The sequence below is a fragment of the Aulostomus chinensis genome, chromosome 14 (genome assembly GCF_037954235.1).
Source record: "Aulostomus chinensis isolate RoL2024-O1b breed Wild chromosome 14, RoL_Achi_v1.0, whole genome shotgun sequence".
NCBI classification, from domain to species: Eukaryota; Metazoa; Chordata; class Actinopteri; order Syngnathiformes; family Aulostomidae; genus Aulostomus; species Aulostomus chinensis.
The window spans coordinates 26,740,322-26,758,513 of record NC_141333.1 but is presented as its reverse complement, the minus strand read 5'-3'; the positions used below and the strand labels follow the sequence as shown (position 1 = coordinate 26,758,513).

Here is an 18,192-nt window from a genome sequence, read left to right as displayed (position 1 = left end):
TTTCATTTTCACAAAACGTCTTAAAGCTAAAGTAGCACCAAACATGTTGACTTAAGAGAAAATACAAATTATGTTAGTCCAAACTTTCCCTCTAGTTTCCCTCTTGTCCCTCAAGCATCTTAGCTCCAACATACAGGGACAGGTTAGTGAAGAGAACATTTAAATTCTGAAGACCAAATCCCAAAGTGTCCCAACACAGCTACTGCCAGTAATCGCCTTCATATTCATGCTAACATTTTGATAGCTTTCATTTATTCCTTGTGATGTTTTTCAACCTCCAAATGTACCTTTAAAGTGTTTTTCCTTTTCTCCACATGTTGTGCAGGAAGGAAAAGCCTCTCTTGGTTAGGTTTGGTTTTCTCTTTTGTTTAGAGGATAGAGATATGCCATTGTTAGAATTCAAATTGTAATCAAAAGGCTGCTATATGCATATCTGCTAATTCAGTGAGGAGTTTTAAAACTCGTTGACAATCGACTAAACATAGAGGCCACATGACTTGCCAGTGCATTATTCTTGGTTTCATTTGAAATCAGTGACACTTTATATACAGGTGGCACGGTGGTGCAGTGGTTAGCACTGTTGCCTCACAGCAGGAAGGTTCCGGGTCCGAGTCCCGGCTCGGGCATGGGATCTTTCTTTGTGGAGTCTGCATGTTCTCCCTGTTCCTGTGTGGGTTCTCTCTGGTACTCCAGCTTCTTCCCACAGTCCAAAGACATGCAAGTGGGGACTAGGCTGATTGATACTCTAGATTGACTGTAGGTGTGAATGTGAGTGTGAATGGTTGTCTGTCTATATGTGTTGGCCCTGTGATGGACTGGAAACCTGTCCAGGGTGAACCCCGCCTCTTGGCCAAAAGCAGCTGGGATAGGCTCCACCCCCCCAACCCTTAACAGAAATAAGCAGAAGAAGGTGGATGGATGGATTGACACTTTATATTTAAAAATTTTCATCTATTTGAATATGGCAACATGTAACCTCTCTCTACAGTGCTTCAGCGATGAATCACAGACATGACAGACTATGATCCATAGATGATTATTATATCCATTCATGCAGGCACCAGCCAACGTAAAAATGTATCCTTAAGGTGTTGTTTTCATGAAGTAAATAAACACTATGTACTTTCCATCAGACATCTCTAAGAAAAACATGAAATTGGCCAAAATTCACAACACATTGGCAAGAAAAGTTACCCGTTGTTAATAAAACACATAAAAACAATCACATCTTACAAAATATAAATGTCTATCAGGCCTTTCCTAGACAGATGAGCTTTTGAGTTGTTTTTTTAATATCCAGTGACAAAATGTTATCAGTCTGAACAATCCAAAAAAAAGTCCGGGCAAAGTCCTTATATAATTCAAATTTTAAAAAAAAATTGCAATTGCAAGTGAATGGTTGTTCATCTCTGTATGTTGGCCCTGCGATGGACTGGTGACCTGTCCTGGCTGAACCCCGCCTCTCGCCCGTAGCTGCTGGGATAGGCTCCAGCCCCCGCGACCCTTGATAGAAAGGACTAAGCGGAAGACGATGAATCGCAACTGCAATTGCTACATAATTCTCTGACACAAACCAATTACATTCAAATGCACACCAAATTGCAAATTACAGGGTGCCAATGTTGGAGATACCTTTCATAATCAAAAGGCCTCAGTCTGAGGTTATTTGGTTATTATCAATTCCAAAGCAAATAAGTACATTAGAGAATGTGAAATAAAGAGCTAGACTTTAGGCTAGTAGCTGTAGAGGCTTATATCAGTAGATTTACAATGCTAAGATTATGGTGTAATACAGTTGCTCACTATTTACACTTCCCTGCCAAGATTCTCCATTATTTATGAGACAACACTTCCCCGTCACTGAAGTGTTTTTTTTCACCGTCATACAGTAGAGGGCAGTGTTGCTTGTGTGTTTATGTGTTTGTTGTGAGAGAAGACTGCACTTCCAGGTCTTGAAACAAGTGAAGATGCTTCAGAAACTGAAAGATCCTGCAGACGGAAAGATGTTGTGGTTTTCTAGGGAACCCTATGGTGCTGCACCATGCTGACTTACATCAGGAGCACTTGGGTCAGTCAGAGGAGGTGGTTGGATGCTCTGGTTGTCTAGGGGAGCATGAAGCTCAAGTAGATTACTATCGGTTTTATTTTTATTCTTGTTATTATTGGAAATTGATTGAAAATGTTAAAAACCAGCCAGCAAGCACCAACATTTGTACAAAAAAATATTCTGAAACAAAGGCCACATACCATCTTGTAAATGTGGGTAATGTATCAATGCCATGCTGTATGCCTTATTAGAGAGAGCCTGTATCAACATTCAAAGGTGCTCAAAAAAATTCCTTTCAAAAACATGCTAAACACTGGGAATAAAATAATATTATATACACATTTCTGCATTAACTGCTGCACAAAACCCTCACCAATGAACAGGGAAAATCTCATTAAATTACATGATCCTTGCCAGAGGTTTGAACTGTATTGTGAGAGGTTGTCCCTACATTACAATTCAGTGAATTTCTCCTGTACTACAACCTTGTTGTAAGTGGGGGTTGTGCTCACTTTGGTGGCAGTGGAACCAACCACCCTGCTCAGAGAGCCAGCTGACATGCTGCCCTTGTTGGTGTGGAATTTTTGATAGCCAGACACATTGCTCTTTGCAGATAAAATTCCTCCGTCCTGGACAAGCTGTCCTCCGCTGCCAGCTGACCCTTCAACCACCAAATATGTCTGAGATCCTGAGAGCCCTCCTGGCTGTAAAGCACCCCCTTGTATGAGGGAGCTTTTGCTCCCTAGTGCTTTCATTGACCCTGTGGGGATCAGATTTGTTTTGCTGCCACGGACTGCACCTCTATCCACCAGCACCATGCGAGGGCCTTGAGCTTGTCCACCTGACATCACTGACTGTCCCTGAACTACCATGCCTTGTGCAGGTCCAGTCTGACCACTGTTCACCAGCACCATGCCAGGGCCCTGAGCTTGCCCACCGGACATTAATGTTTGTCCCTGAACTACCATGCCTTGTGCGGATCCAGTCTGACCACTGTTCACCAGCACCATGCCAGGGCCCTGAGCTTGCCCACCGGACATTAATGTTTGTCCCTGAACTACCATGCCTTGTGCGGATCCAGTCTGACCACTGTTCAGCAGCACCATGCCAGGGCCCTGAACTTGTCCGGCAGACATCACTGTTTGTCCCTGGACGACCATGCCTTGTGCAGGCCCAGTCTGGGTACCATTAACCAGCACCATGCCCTGTAGGTTAGTAACTGGTGCTTCAGCTAGCAACATGGTGTTCTGAACTTGTGGCTGGACTACATAGTGCATTGGCTGCATCACAGGGGTGGTGGTATAGTAAACAGGCTGTTGCTGTTGTAGCATGAACATCTGGCCTTGGTTTGTCACCCCTTCCTTCACAGTGCTCATTTCTTCTCTCAGTGTAGTCTTCACCATATCAGAACGCTCTGATGTCTTCTCTGTTCTGGAAATCTCTGGCTGCAGCTTGGGCTGGGGAGCTTTAACATCTGATATGGAAGTACGAGTAGTGATGGAGGCTGTAGGCAGAAGAGTTGGGGCTGGTTGAACTTCACTTGGAATTGTCTTGCCCCCGCACACCTCTGCCAGGGTCTTGAACTTTGGCCCGAGGTCACTGAGGAACTCCAGGTCATTGTTAGACTCTATTAGGCTGCAGGAGCCCACTGAACCAGCAGGAGAGCCCTGGCCCTCAAAGTCATACACCAATAGACTGTCTTTCACTGCAGGATTCTCCATTCCACTGCCCACCTTCTGTAGAGAAATGAAGAAATCATGTTAAGGTGTTTTGTTGACTGAGCACCATCTATTTTTAAAGATTATTTTGATATAGTCAACTCTTTCCCTGACATTGACAAGATAATAATATCTTTCCTATCATAAAATGCAACTAAAAGTGCTTTCATCAATAAAACAATACAAAAAAGGTAGGACTGAGATCTAAATAATACCAATACAAAAGATGGTTCCAAACGGTTCAGATAAAGCAGATCATAAGAAACTATTTACATTATACAATCATCAAATAATAAAAGAAACTGTATTAAGATAAAGATTAAGGTTCTGAGTTGTTTCTTGAAATTAGTTCTAAAATATGAAAAAGTGGGGCGGCACGGTTGTGCAGTGGTCAGCACTGTCACCTCACAGCAAAAGGTTCCAGGTTCGAGCCCTGACTCGGGCACAGATCTTTCTGTGTGGAGTTAACATGTTCTCCCTGTTCCTGTGTGGGTTCTCTCTGGTACTCTGACTTTTGCCCACAGTCCAAAGACATCAAGAGGGGACGAGGCTGATTGATACTCTAAATTGACTGTAGGTGTGACTGTGAGAGGGAATGGTTGTCTTTCTCTATGTGTTGGCCCTGCGATGGATTGGCAACCTTTCCCCTGCCTTTCACCCGAAGGCTGCTGGGATAGGCTCCAGCCCTCCACCCACCCCCAGCGACCCTCAACAGGTTAAGTGGTAGAAAATGGATGGATGGATGGGTGGGTGGACTATTAAAAGCCAGTCTAGTAATGCTGTTGACATGGATCTCAAAGTTAAGGAAATCTGTTGCAGCTGTAATGCTGCTTAAGTTCATAACTTTAGTATTTTGTTAGTGTGTTTAATACATTTATGAAAATAAAAAAGATGACTTCAATACTCTGAAAATAGTTCCATTGCTGTCATTGACAAAAGTGCTGCTTTCACAGCACCTTACTACAAACATTTGTGTACAGTGCTGTTTAATTTAAAATGTTTTAATTCACAATGTTTGATCAAGCAAAACTCCAATTGGGTCATTTGTTGAGGGTTTTTTGAAGATGCAATTGAGGGAGGAAATACAAGAAAAGGTTGAATTTTGCTGGCAGTTCCAAACAACTGAGCATTTTAGCTTGCTCTGGAATAAGAAGGAGAAATACAAAGAGATAACCTGTGGATTCCTCACCTGAGTGTAGTACTGTCTCAGGAAGTAGTCAGGCAGAGCCATGCCATCATCATAAAGTCCTCCTCCTCTCGACTCTCTTCTTACAAAATCCATGTACAGCCCATTTCCACCTCTCTGGTTCATTATTCCCAGTTCTCTTTGGCTACTCACAAATTCATCTTGATACATGGCCCCATTCATCCCATCCACAGAAGTGAGAGATTTCTGGAAATCCATGGGTGCCACTGCTGCGGTTTTGGCAGCCATACCCATGTCCACAGCGGCCATATCTCCAATCCCTTGAGCTGGCATGTTAAGGAGAGGCACCTCCTGTAACAGGCAGAGGATCCAAATGTTACAAGCTACTGTTTAACCCTACAACCTACTACCCCACTGTAGTAGAAAAGATCATTGAAAATGTAAAGAAAGTGTTGAACGTACTGTGTTCTCCCCTTGGCCCTCAGTCCGGTAGTTAATAAGGTGCGATTTAGTGTCAAAAGGAATCTCAGAGAAGGCTCCTGGAATACCTGCAGCCCCACCGCACGTGCAGAAGAGCAGCAACAGAGGGATGACTGTGAAACACAAAGTGTGGTTTTACTTATTGGCTCCCAAAATATGGAACAGGTGCCAAAGAAGTGCTTGAAAGAAAGGTGCAATCATTAATACGGTCCTTTATCAATCGAAGGGGACTTTACTCTTACCTAAATCTTGGTAAGTTCTTAGAATGTAAATATTGGTCTTAATATTGAGAACTGTTAAAAAAATTGTTCGAAATCCTGCCTTTTTCACAACTATGTATTGATGTTTTTCTCCCTTTACTGCATATAAATGACACTGATTCTACAATTCTATAGTTTCATTTGGCAGACGCTTTTGTCCAAAGCGATGTACAACACAAGCAAGAATTTAGACTGGAGGGAAAGCCTTAGTTTGTGACGGACTGGCAACCCATCCAGGGTGTACCCTGCCCCTCGCCTTGAAGTCAGCAGACTCCAGCCCCCCCCCCATGACCCATGACAGATAATCAGTATAGACATACTGGATTACTGGATGGAAAACCTTAGTAAGTACAACAAAGTGCTTCAAGTTTGATTGGCAACAGGTGCTGCTATCTAGTGTCAGAATAAGTTTCAGAATTTTTTTAATATAATTTAACCACAACTGACCACAACCAATAATTCAAAATCAACACTGTCTTTCAGCATACATCATATTCAGTATTCAACATTGTCAGTGCTAAGTATTCACTAAGAGCTGGATCTTAAATCTTCTGACTCATTCTACCCCTAAGGATAAAGAGGAGAAGGGTCAGATTAGGTGTTTCCTCAACATGTCCCTGATCTGTCTACCTTACACATTTTAAAACAAAAAATTAACACATTTAAACAAAGTAATTAATACTTAATGTATTAAGGATGCTGAAAAGCACTGGATAGTATTTCACATTCAATATAAAGGCATGTACCTTAAAAAACAGCTACTGTCGTACAACTGAGTTGAGATATAATTGCCATTATCCTTTTTGGTTTTAAATCATTTTCTTCAACTCAGCTGCTCTTGACTTTTTCTTAAATGCAGCAAATAGGTTAAGGGACCCTGGATGAGAATGAGCATCTTCATACTCACGTAGCAGAAGCAGCAGGCCCAGGAACAGTAGTCCAATGCCTGCAGGTCCTAACGCTGCACTTTTGCTGGTTTGACCATTGGCCCCTTTTTTTCCACATATCACTCCATCTTCACACGTACAGACTTGGACCTTTACTTTCTGTGGTTCTGGACAGGCCTCTCCCAGCGCATCTGTCACCAAAAGTTCCACCTCATAGTAGCCAGACCACAGGGGCTCCTCGGCCCTCAAGATAGTAGCAGTGTCTGCTCAGAATAAGGCAAACATACAAGATGTTGAGAAGTAAATCAATCTGCTTTTGTCTCAAGGTCAGAACTGTATGGACAGATTAATTATATATTTCCAACATTCTAATTTCAAAGAAAGAGGTTTTAGACATTATAGTTGTCCACTGGTGTCAAATACAAACTGCAGAAAAAGCCTCATTACTTATTTGTTGTTGTTTTCTGTTTTGACATTTTAAAATGGCTTACTTTGACAAGTCCTACTTGATGTATCACAGAGAAAAGTGGCAGTACAGACTCATTACTGACTAAAGACTATTTGATTCTGTCTTTATGTAGCTACCACAAACTTGAAATTACTTCCCCCACTCTCCTCACCATTCAGATGCTCCACCTTCCATTTGCCCTCAGTGCCCTCTGGGATGATGCTAAAGTGGAAAGGAGGTCCGTTAGGGTACGCATCCTCATCCTTTGCGTTGACAATAACAGCATCGCTGGGGGCGCACATAGTCTTGAAGTTAGTGGTCAGGGTGGGACAGTGGTCATTAAAATCCTCCACCTGGATGGCAACAGTTCCTGTGGCTGTTTTAGAGGGCATATCTGTGATGGAAAAAATAGACACCAGGGAATATCATTCTCTATTCTCTCATGGACAAAATGCTGCTCTGGTGAGCCATGGCCCTTTTGCAATACAGTTTCTCACTATTACTTCAGGAAACAAGTTGTATCACAGGACAAGACAGACTAGTGCGAGAGGATATGTCATCCTGATGAAGAAAACTACTTCTTACTCATTAAAAGTACAACATCCAACTGGAGAAGATAGAGAGAGGAAGAAAGTACCTTCTGAAATGCAAAGTACTTTAGCAAAGTATGTCCCATTGACCAGGAATGTAGATTCTCTATCAGGCATCTTGTTCAGTTTGATCTCAGCTGTCTCTGGGTCAATGGTTAGCCAATTGTCAGGGTCTGAGCCCTTGACATACCTGCAGAACAAATCAAGGGTTATAATGGGGTGTAACCACTTAGATTGATGACGGATTCATCTATGTAAAGAGATCCATATGTATTCACTCACCTGACATTCTCTGCTGGTTTCCCAGTGTCTTCATCGATTGCAGAGTAGGTTGTGATAACATCCTTGATGCTGAAAGAGTGGCCTCCCTCTGAGATGGGAATAGCTTTGACTGCGGGATCAAAACTTGGGCCTTCACGCTGGTTCTTCACATTGATTTTGACTGGATAGGTTTTAAACGACGTCCCACTTTGCCATGATGATCCGCTGGACCAACTTCCCCCGCCACCACTTCCTCCTCCCCCTAGTCCTCCACCCCCAGCTCCTCCTCCTCCTCCTCCTCCTCCTCCTCCACCTCCTCCTCCTCCTCCACCTCCTCCTCCTCCTCCTCCTCCACCGCCTCCTCCTCCTCCAAAACCTATAGAAGCTCCAGAAATTGATGAAGACCCATTGAACAGGGGAGCCTTATTTCTCACAGCTATTCCTAGATCAAGGTCCTTCACATCCTCATAATTCACAGCCTGTAAAATAAAATACAATAGACAAAAGAAAGTTATTTTTCACTTGCTCTTTACATAAAATTATAGGCATAGTTAATTTGGTGGTATATAGATTGCTGCTCAAATATTTAGATTTCGTTATTGTCATGTTCAATACAAAAGATGCACTACAAATAAAGCCTTCAGTCCATCTGATGTACCCCACTAAGAATCAAATCCCATCTGAAAATCATTGTACCCCACTGGGCGTAAGGATAGGTGATTCACAAGTTGCTACCTGACCACTTTGGCCAAAGAGCAATTTTTATTATGTGGTGGGGGGGGGGGGGGTGTCAATTGGTTTCCATTCTTCATTGCTGCTTGTGTCGATTGTGCAATGACAACAACAAAGACACAGCCCTACATAAAATCACCTTGTATTTGACTGCAAGTAGATACCAGTAGAGATCATCTAATCTGTTAAAATCCCAGGAGAGAGCTGAAGCACAAGCAGGGAACAGGAGAGGCTACAAGGTAAGCTAAAGCTACACCACACCAACAAAGACAGTCATCAGTCATCGTTGTATGATCTCTTTCTGACAAGGCGGATGAGCTAAGAGTGAGGGAAAGATTGCAGCAAGGCATTGTTATATTCGGGTTCTGATACAGATGTGGTTGAATCTCAGCATTACCAATGCCTCTGTAGAGCTGTCAGGCTGCTAACTCCACTGCACAAACTGGACATATAATGCTGGTGAGAAGACTGGAGGTGGAAAGACTTTTCACAATATGTCAATAGGCTGTACTTGGAGTTTACATGCTATTATATTGCTTCTAAACATATGCCCTAGGCACCTCTAGTCTCAAATACCAGGCAGAACCTTTTGCCTGCATTTGAATGCAATCATATTTGATCTACAACTCCCTTTTCTTTTCATGCTAATATTATTGGCAATTTACTGTCTCCCTTCCTTTGTTTATGTATATGTATATATATATATATTTGGTGGGATCTTTCTTTGTGGAGTCTGCATGTTCTCCCTGTTCCTGTGTGGGTTCTCTCTGGTACTCCAGCTTCTTCCCACCGTCCAAAGACATGCAAATGGGGACGAAGCTGATTGATTCTCTAAATTGACTGTAGGTATGAATGTGAGTGTGAATGGTTGTCTGTCTCTTTGTTGGCCCTGCGATGGACTGGTGACCTGTCCAGGGTGAACCCTGCCTCTCGCCTGTAGACGCTGTGATAGGCTCCAGCCCCCCCCCCCCCCCGCGCCCCCGCGACCCTTAATGTGTAGGAATAAGCGGAAGATGACGATGGATATATCACATAGATCTCAACTGCTGTGTTAATTACCTTGTCAAGCATCAGGATGCCCTCATTTGTTTTAGGGTCTGTTCTGATGCTGAAGTACCCGGCCTCGTTGCCTTTGACAATATCAAACACAGCCTCCCAGTTCTCTGTGTCCTTCAGGTCTAGATCTTGAGCTTTGAATCTCATGACCTCCAAATCCTGGGTGTTCTCTTCAATGCTGCCTTCATACTGCACATAAACACATTACATACTTAATGAACACACTTACCATTTTAGCCTAAGATAAATGCCTCCATAGGGAATGTGGAGGTCGAAAAAAATTGCATTGAGAATTGTAATTCTGGTCTGAGAGATGCATCGAACTGAATGAGAAAAACTGTAAAATAAAAGTCAGTAACAGAGAAAAGTACCTGTTCTTTTTCCAGAGTAGGAAGGTTGTCATTTACATCTTGGACATTAATAATGACAGTGCTGGTTGCACTCTTTCCACCTGGTTTGCCATCGAGGTCCTGAGCTTTCACTGTCAGAGAGTACTGACTAGATTTCTGGAATATGAAACATTTCATAGTCATTATCTCCTCCAGAAGCTCAGCAAGAGCCTCAGTTCTCTACCCACACCATATGTTGTGTATTTTATACCTCTCTGTCCAGGGAAGACTTTTGGAGATAGACAGTTCCATCCCTGTTCATGTAGAACATGTCATCAGATGGGCTCTGACTCACGATGGAATAGGCGATCTTAGCGTTGGAAGTAGCAGCATCATCAGCATCAGTTGCAGTGATTTTGAAAACTGATGTTCCTGTATAAAAACACCATCAGAAGGTATCATGTTTAATGGATGTATGTCCTGATGTGCTTTGATCAATCCTGGGGAATGTATGTTAGGAGACTTGAACTCTTTGATATTGATAGTGGATGATAATAGCTCAGCCTGTTATGTGTATATGATGTAACTATTGTTCAGCTGCATAATAACTTGGTCATATCATGAAGGAACAATCACATGACTATTTACAGACTCCATAAATTTCACTTCAAGATCAACCAATGCAGCACTTTATAAATAGAGCAGGTCTATGACCATGCATTTGATTTAATTGAGTTAACTGCATGATCTGTGACTATGTGTGTACTATGTCTCAGGGCTAACAAGTGTGGAGTGTTATTTTGTCCTTTTTTCTTTGGCTGCTTTTACACTGTTCTTTTGGATTTATAATCTTCATATTTGTTCATCATTGTTTTGTTCTTTTTTAAGGATCTAGGTTAAATGCAGCTCCAGACCACCCACATCGTGACTGGTCATCTGGTGTCAAGAACTCCACTTTTATGTAAACGGGCCCATTTGTTTGACGGAACCATTTGATAACCTACAGTGCTTTTGTGCAATGGTTGTTAGGTTTTGTCATCCAGCTAACTAAGAGATAGCCTTTCTCTTCTTATATTGCTTTTTAGTCCAGCCCCCTGGTTTCCTATGTACAAGATAGGACTAATGTTGGATTTAGCATACAGTTAGTTTGCCGTCATTCGTCAGATTCGTACTCAAAAACAGAAACACTAACCTGCAGGACTGAGCTCTTTCACCGCTTGAGGCTTGATGACACCAAACACGGGAGCATTGTCATTCTCATCAATAATCTTGAAGTTTATGGGAATGTTCGTCTCTGCCAGAGTACCATCATTGTACTTGGCAACGCCTGATAGCTGAAACAGCAGGATATGAAATCTCAGATGATGACTTCTTAAAGACTGATTTTTAGGTAATGTTTGACACTATACTGTCAAAAATTAGGCAAAATATAATTATTTTGTGCTGCTCACATTGTACAAAGCGATGTATTCCCTGTCGAGAATTTTGGTCACATGAATCGATCCAGTTTCAGGATGAACTACAAATACATGGAAGGGATACTGACTTGCACCGACACCTTCAAGAGAGTACTTAATATTCCCTTTGCCATCATCATAATCTGAATGAATCTGAAACAAAGCAAAGGAGTCAAAGGGGTCATCAAAACACATTTTAATCCATAAGTTTTTATTGAGCATGTCAAACTTTTATGGGACAAACAAACAACTAAACAAAAACAGAAGGAGAGCTTGAGCTCTTTGTCTTGAGAAGAGGAAAAAGGACAACAACAAATTTTAAACACTTCTAATTCTTCAGTGTACTGTACCTCTCACCTGCCAGGATACTGAAAAGGTTCTGATGTCTCCCTCTAGTGGAAACTGTGTGTACTCCATATGTTAGCGGCATTGGCCAGCAAGTACGGAGGAGCTGGTTGTGTGTGGATGTGATGCTTTCATTTAACTTGATATGTTTGTGTGGTGCTTTGTATCGTGTTGTTGGTAATTCCTCTAATTATATGAGAGACTGTCAGCAACAGCCGCAGTAGTTAATTTGTCATCATTGTACTTGGCATCAATTATGAAAGGGGTTAAGGACTGCATTACATCAATGAAGATCCTCACAAACATGTAAGTACAAGGATGTGTGTGTGTGTGTGTGTGTGTGCACGTGTGTGTGTGTGTGTGTGCACGTGTGTGTTGGATGAGCTTTAGCAAGAATTTCAGAAACTGAATGAGTAATTCAACTACAGATTAGAGAACTTTTTGAATAACTTCCACAAAGTTTTCATTTTCCTTCCATTTCCTTCCTCTAGAAGTCTTTCAGTGATGTATCGATGTATTGAATATGTATTGATTAAAGGCACCATTTTATAGCTGTTGGATGTCTTTTAACCTGATGGACCAGAAGATTTGTTTCAATTTCTATTTCAGCATCTTCCTTTTGCCACAAACTAAATGATAAATGCTGGAATACTTGAAGTCTGGAACAATGCTGCAACTTCACTTGGTAAGAGTCTGAGCCTGCATTCATGAAACATCTTAAGGCACCAAACTTGCTGAATTAGGAGACACTGATAGGTCAGTCCAAAATTTCTCATCTATAGAGGTTTTCAGTGGACTCATTACAGTTCAGAGTGGAAGGACCTCCAGCCAATTTGCACTTTTATTTTTTTCCAGTTTGCTTCAAATGTACACAACATTGTAGCCCTAAAACAAATGCCACGTGATCATTAAAGAGAGGCTGCAGGGATTCAACAACCATGTCTTTAACGATGTTGTGCGACGTGGTCTTAATATATCCACACGGCTTTAGATCACAGGGAAACATTTCAGCCTGAACTTTTCAACTTTTGCCACAATTATATGTGAATTATGTTATAAATTACCATGGCCAAGTAAGCTTGTTCCTGAGACGTGACATCATCTATAGCAACAGAGTCAACCCTGACCATTGAAAATCTCTTTTGTGTCCTGAGTCCATCTCAGCAGGTTTGTCGAAGTTTGAAGAAGAAACTCAAGGAAATCTTCATGGTAAAATGAAATGTCTTTTGAATACGAGCCCAGCAAAGTATCAAAGTTTGTAAGAAGGGTTTAAGAAAGTTGAAATCAAAGGACTGGTGACTCACCTTCGCAACCTCATTTGCAGTGTAGTTCACATTTTCAATCAGCTTTTTCGGTGGGGGAACCCAGTGTCTTTTTCTTCTTACCAGAACGTCTCCAGAGTTGGCTTCTTCAGCAGCAGTCTGCAACTGCAAGATGAGAAACATTTTAGATTTTCAAAATTGTGAGATGAATCTAGGGTCCACATGATATAGCGTTACAATAAATGAAGAAAAGGAACAAATAGTCCATCTCAGGGAAACCTTGAAAAATGCTGCATGTTGTTTACATACATTTGTTACTTTTGAGAAGAGAAACTCAGTTTCACAGCCAGAGTTTGTCTGCTGTCCATCACAACTGGCTGCTAGCAGGTACTATAAAGTGCAGGAAAGTCATAATTTTTCAGATAGAGGGTTTATGTCTATTGGCATATTATATACACCCTCACGGTACACTCATTTTTTGTTCAAATGATTCAGTACATTAAAGCAGTATAACTGTATTCTCAGTTCTGTTTCTTCTGCTTGCCAAATGTGTGGCTTTAGGCTTTGTTCCAAAATAGTTTGTACATAACGAACAGCACTCTTATAAACCACTTGTGTCAGTCAGCCTGTAGAACCACTGTGACAACAGAGTAGACAGGAAGTTCAGCATATCACATGCCTAGTACCTGCCTATCATAGCAAAAAAAAAAAATATGTACATAATCCATCCATTCATATTGAGTTCCTTGTCCTGACTATTTATTCATGAAAGTAAGGAGTTGAAGTGACAGTGAAGTACTATGGAGGTCGTGAAAACATGAAACATAATATGAAGGAACTATGCCATATCCGTTGTGCAGTTTTTTTGTTCTATTTGACCTGCTTACAAAATGGAATCCAACACGTTTGTTGTTGTTTGTTGTACAGCTGACACGGCAATGTGACAGCAGTCCGGGCGCAAAGCCTGTTCCATACCTCTGGGCTGACTTGATGTGGCCCTATGCTACAGGTGAGCATTTATAGCTCTGCCACAGTCTAGCTTGGTTGTACTGCGATGAAGCCCTAAAATGCTAGTTGGCAGCTGAGCTTTCCTGCTGCTGCTGAGTTTGTTTGTTTACTTTCAACAACGGCAGCTGAAAACGGAACAATTCGAAAAATAGTTTACTTTTGTGAAATAACAATGAAAAGAGCTCAGACTAGAGGAGAAGGTTGAGTGAAAATTAGCTAATACCACTACTACTACTACTACTACTACTACTACAACAACTAATAATAATAATAATAAAATAATTCATTGGTATAGCACTTTTTCACAAACAAATTTAAAGAAGTCAAAACATCAAAGCAATTAAGAAAAGATCAAAGCTTTATACGATCATGTGTGCAAAACACACTTTAAGATAGGGACAAAAGAAAGAACAGGGACAATACAGAAGACAGATAAAGCAAAGCACATGTCGTAGTTCACATAAAAGTTTGTCACTCAAGAAAAATGAGTTTCCAGAAGGGTTTCAAGATTAAACTGACCCAGCAAGCTTTAGTCCCTCAGGCAAACCATTCCAAACAAAGGCACCCTAACTGAAAAAGACCAAATGCCTTTCGTCTTTAATCTTGGCTGAGGAACAACCGAGAGGCTGAGAATTTAAGTTTAGAGTGCATAATTAAACAACTGTGGGTTTTTTTGTTTGTTTTTTTGCACTTTAAGCAGAAGATGTCCACTGGGTCTGCACCACTGTTAGTTTTGTCTTTCTTGCCATTTAGTGCCAGTTTGTTCTCCTACCCATCATTCACTGCAGTTGTTTCTGGGTTGAGACTTTTTTCCCTTCATTTGTAAAATTTTTTTTATTTAGGGTTACATTTTTTATTTCTCTGTAATAGATGTGATTGAAAATGTAGTCAAGTACAATTACCATTACAATACTTAAACCTCAACTTACTGACGTAAAAGTAAAATTACAGATTGTAAAAACTACTTTAAACAGCACAAGTATACAAAAAGTCTACTCAAATACAGTACATGTAAATGTATCCAGTTGTTCACCACCATGACCATTTCACAAAGTTGAGGAGGGTTATGTTCAATTTTGTGATGGAACTTTAAAGGAACAGGGCATGTTTTATCTGCAGAGCTGATTTTTCCATTACCCACTAATTACAACTTAGGGCTGATAAACATAGGAAAGCAATAAAATTTAGGCTTGAGCGGCATTATGGTATTCCAATGTATTTTAAAAGAAATTCTGAAGGTATCATTTGCAATACCGTCAATTACACAAATGCCAATTTCCCATCAAACTGATGTACTGTAACGCATATCAGGCACCGCTAGAGGGCAGGCATTTGCTGCGTGAGCTGTGTCACAGGCAGGCAGAGCAGTGGAGAAGATAGCTAGCGGTGCTAGCAGCAATGGGAATACAGTGAGTCGAGGACTCACAAAGAGAAGGAATGCAACTGTCCCTTTCTGGGATTATTTTGTCTTTAATCTAGATGATAAATATGAGCAAGATGACAGAAGCCGTGTGCACAGTTTGCCTCAATAAAGTTGTGTCTAAAGACGGAGCCACCCTCCGGCTGCGACGACGTTTGTTTACGTCCGTGCCCGTCCGTGGAAACTCCCTCAGATGCCTCTGATTCTGTTGATGTGACAGTTGCCCTTTGGTTTCTGTATTTCTGTCATGTTTACGTCGCACTCATGATTTGTGTCAGTTTTTTTATTTTTTTATTTTTTTATTTCAGCGATCAGGTGGTGTTTTATTATAGTAACAAAAAGGCCTCTTCCGTTATGCCGTTCACGTAGACACTTCCTGTCCTGGGTAAATTGACATGCCATGACACATAAAACTTCTGCTCACCCTGGACAAATCCTATCATTTGCCATTTTTAAAATAACGGCACGGAAAACAGATATTGTGTAAGGAAAGGGCTTGGGTTGGGTCATTTTAGGCCTGATAGGCAAACAAGGCCCAGTGGTGTTCTCTGATCAAGATGGCTATGCTGTTGGCCAAGAATAACCACTCACAGTTACTGATGACATGAACAAGGCAAAGAAATACTGTACATGGGACAATGAACTTCAGTGGTGAAAGGTAAGCTTGACGTGCATGTTCCAGAATTTCCATTCTTTAAAAGTCCCCAGCTTGTAGAAGGCAAACTCAAACATTTTCTAGTGCAGCAAAGAAGCTGTTTTTCAGCTTGAGCAAGGCTACTGCACCCCCCACCCCTGAGACATTTGGCTAAACTCGCCTGGCTCTTTTCAGTGCATTTGCATGCCAGGATAAAAGATGAGGTATGTGAGGAAGAAAAGAAGGGAGTGGCTTTACATCCCTTAATGAGTCAGTTTGACTCTGCAGGCCATTGCATGTTTCAGCTACTTTGTGCAAGAAGAATGCATTAAGTAGAAAACGTGCAGGGATCAGTCTGTCGAGTTACAGCTCGTATTAAATTGGACATGACAGGAAATAAACAAAGTGTTTAGCTCTGATGTCTAAGATGTATGAAGCAGTGAATATGATGGAACAGTGAAGAAGTGTATGTATTTGAGTTGTTTACAAAGGCTGTCATGCTGGCTCTCTGTATATATACTCTGCGTATGTTGAAGCATGAATGAATAAACTCTCTTGCAGTAGTGGTGTATATTTGATCTATGGCCGGCTGTACATGTATCACCTACAAGCTCATTTATTAGAGGACATCTGATAAATAAGATACAAATATGGTATTACTGAATTTGAAAGGATGATATAAACATGAATGAAATATGATATGTTAATACTGTTTATTTGCAATATAAAGCGAATATAGAAATGATTTAGCCCAACATGGTGGCTGGAATGTCCTATTTACTTACAGCGGCCCAGATGGGCTGCATCTGACTGAAGGTAACATATTCTTTGGAACCACTATTTATTACTACTACAGTGCCGTAACTATTGAAATTCACAATGACATTTGAATGTTTAAAGCTTACTATAATGGATTTGGTCTCGTTACGACGTTGAGAACAGATCATTTAAAAAAACAAAATGACGTCAGCAGAGTAAAAACAGGACAGTTAGAAGTGATGGTGGAAGTAGTGTACTCACAGCAAACAGGAACAACACAGAAACCAGCAAAAGAACCCGAATCATACTGAAGAAATGTCACAGTATCCGTTAAGGGTCCTGATGAAACTCCAAAGAGTTCCTGACTGAATCTGAGCTGATGGAGCTGAGGCTCTGACTTATGAAGGAGGAGGAGTTCACACACACGCCCACACACACCTGTGAGACAGAGACAACGATATGGTGCGCCGCTATACATGGGTATTTGAATCCAAAGCAGACGAATTACTGAGAAACTGTTTCATCATTTGTTTGATGTCTTATCCAAAGTCATGAGACATTTGACCTACCAACACAAAAAGAGCTGTTCCAACCAAACAGTTGATTTGAAAATTGGCATTGGGTTTCATTTTGGGATTTGTCTCTCACTCCTACATGGTTACTTCAATTGTATGCTTCAAAGAATAAACAATAATAATCAGCCTGCTGAGGCTGCAAGCAACCCCTGGACAACCAACACATCCATGTGCCCCATCCACACGAGAAGGAACAGCTGGCATATTGTGGAAGAAGCATCAGAAATAAATAGGAAGGAGAGAAAGTCGTGATAAATAGAGGAGGGTCATCAGGAGAACTGTCTGGGTCAAAATTATCGTCAGACCTTGTGACTGCCATGCTGACAGTGGATGAATGGGAATGAGCTTGTTTACTCTGCATTACTCAAGATGAGTTATCAGACATTTACTGACAAAAAGCTGACACTGATTCCCAGAAGCATGCCTTACCCCTGAATTAAATTCCTGCCAAATATCAATGTGAGTCAAAGAAGTCCATGTAATGATGTAAATATTTATTGGAAACAAGTGTGCTGAATTGGGTAGAATCCTGAGGTATTATGGTTATTCAAGTTTAACTCTCTAATTGCCTAAAGTCCTCTGATATCTCATTTGACATTTTACTTACAAGATTTTTTAAAATCTAGCTGGGTAATTTTTACACTTTGTAAATGGCTATTTTACACTCGTGACATCCTTGACAGCTTGAAATCATGTTTCCTTCCCTCCAGCATGGAAAATTGCTCTTTTAATTTACATTAATCAAAGCAATGTTTCACAGAGGACAACAACTCAGGT

At 41.1% G+C, this 18,192-nt stretch overlaps 1 protein-coding gene across 1 annotated transcript; it reads right to left on the bottom strand.

The window, feature by feature from the left end:
• Positions 1-913: 913 nt before the first annotated feature.
• LOC147250399 (desmoglein-2.1-like) lies at positions 914-17,217 on the bottom strand. Its single transcript, XM_086225282.1, has 14 exons — positions 17,102-17,217; positions 13,062-13,184; positions 11,407-11,565; positions 11,148-11,289; positions 10,227-10,387; positions 9,998-10,132; positions 9,630-9,815; positions 7,860-8,317; positions 7,625-7,767; positions 7,160-7,381; positions 6,560-6,802; positions 5,375-5,505; positions 4,955-5,263; positions 914-3,783 (listed from the first exon to the last, which is right to left on the bottom strand). The coding sequence occupies exons 1-14, from the start codon at positions 17,144-17,146 to the stop codon at positions 2,500-2,502; spliced, it is 3,741 nt and encodes a 1,246-aa protein (XP_086081408.1). The 5' UTR covers positions 17,147-17,217; the 3' UTR covers positions 914-2,499.
• Positions 17,218-18,192: the final 975 nt, after the last annotated feature.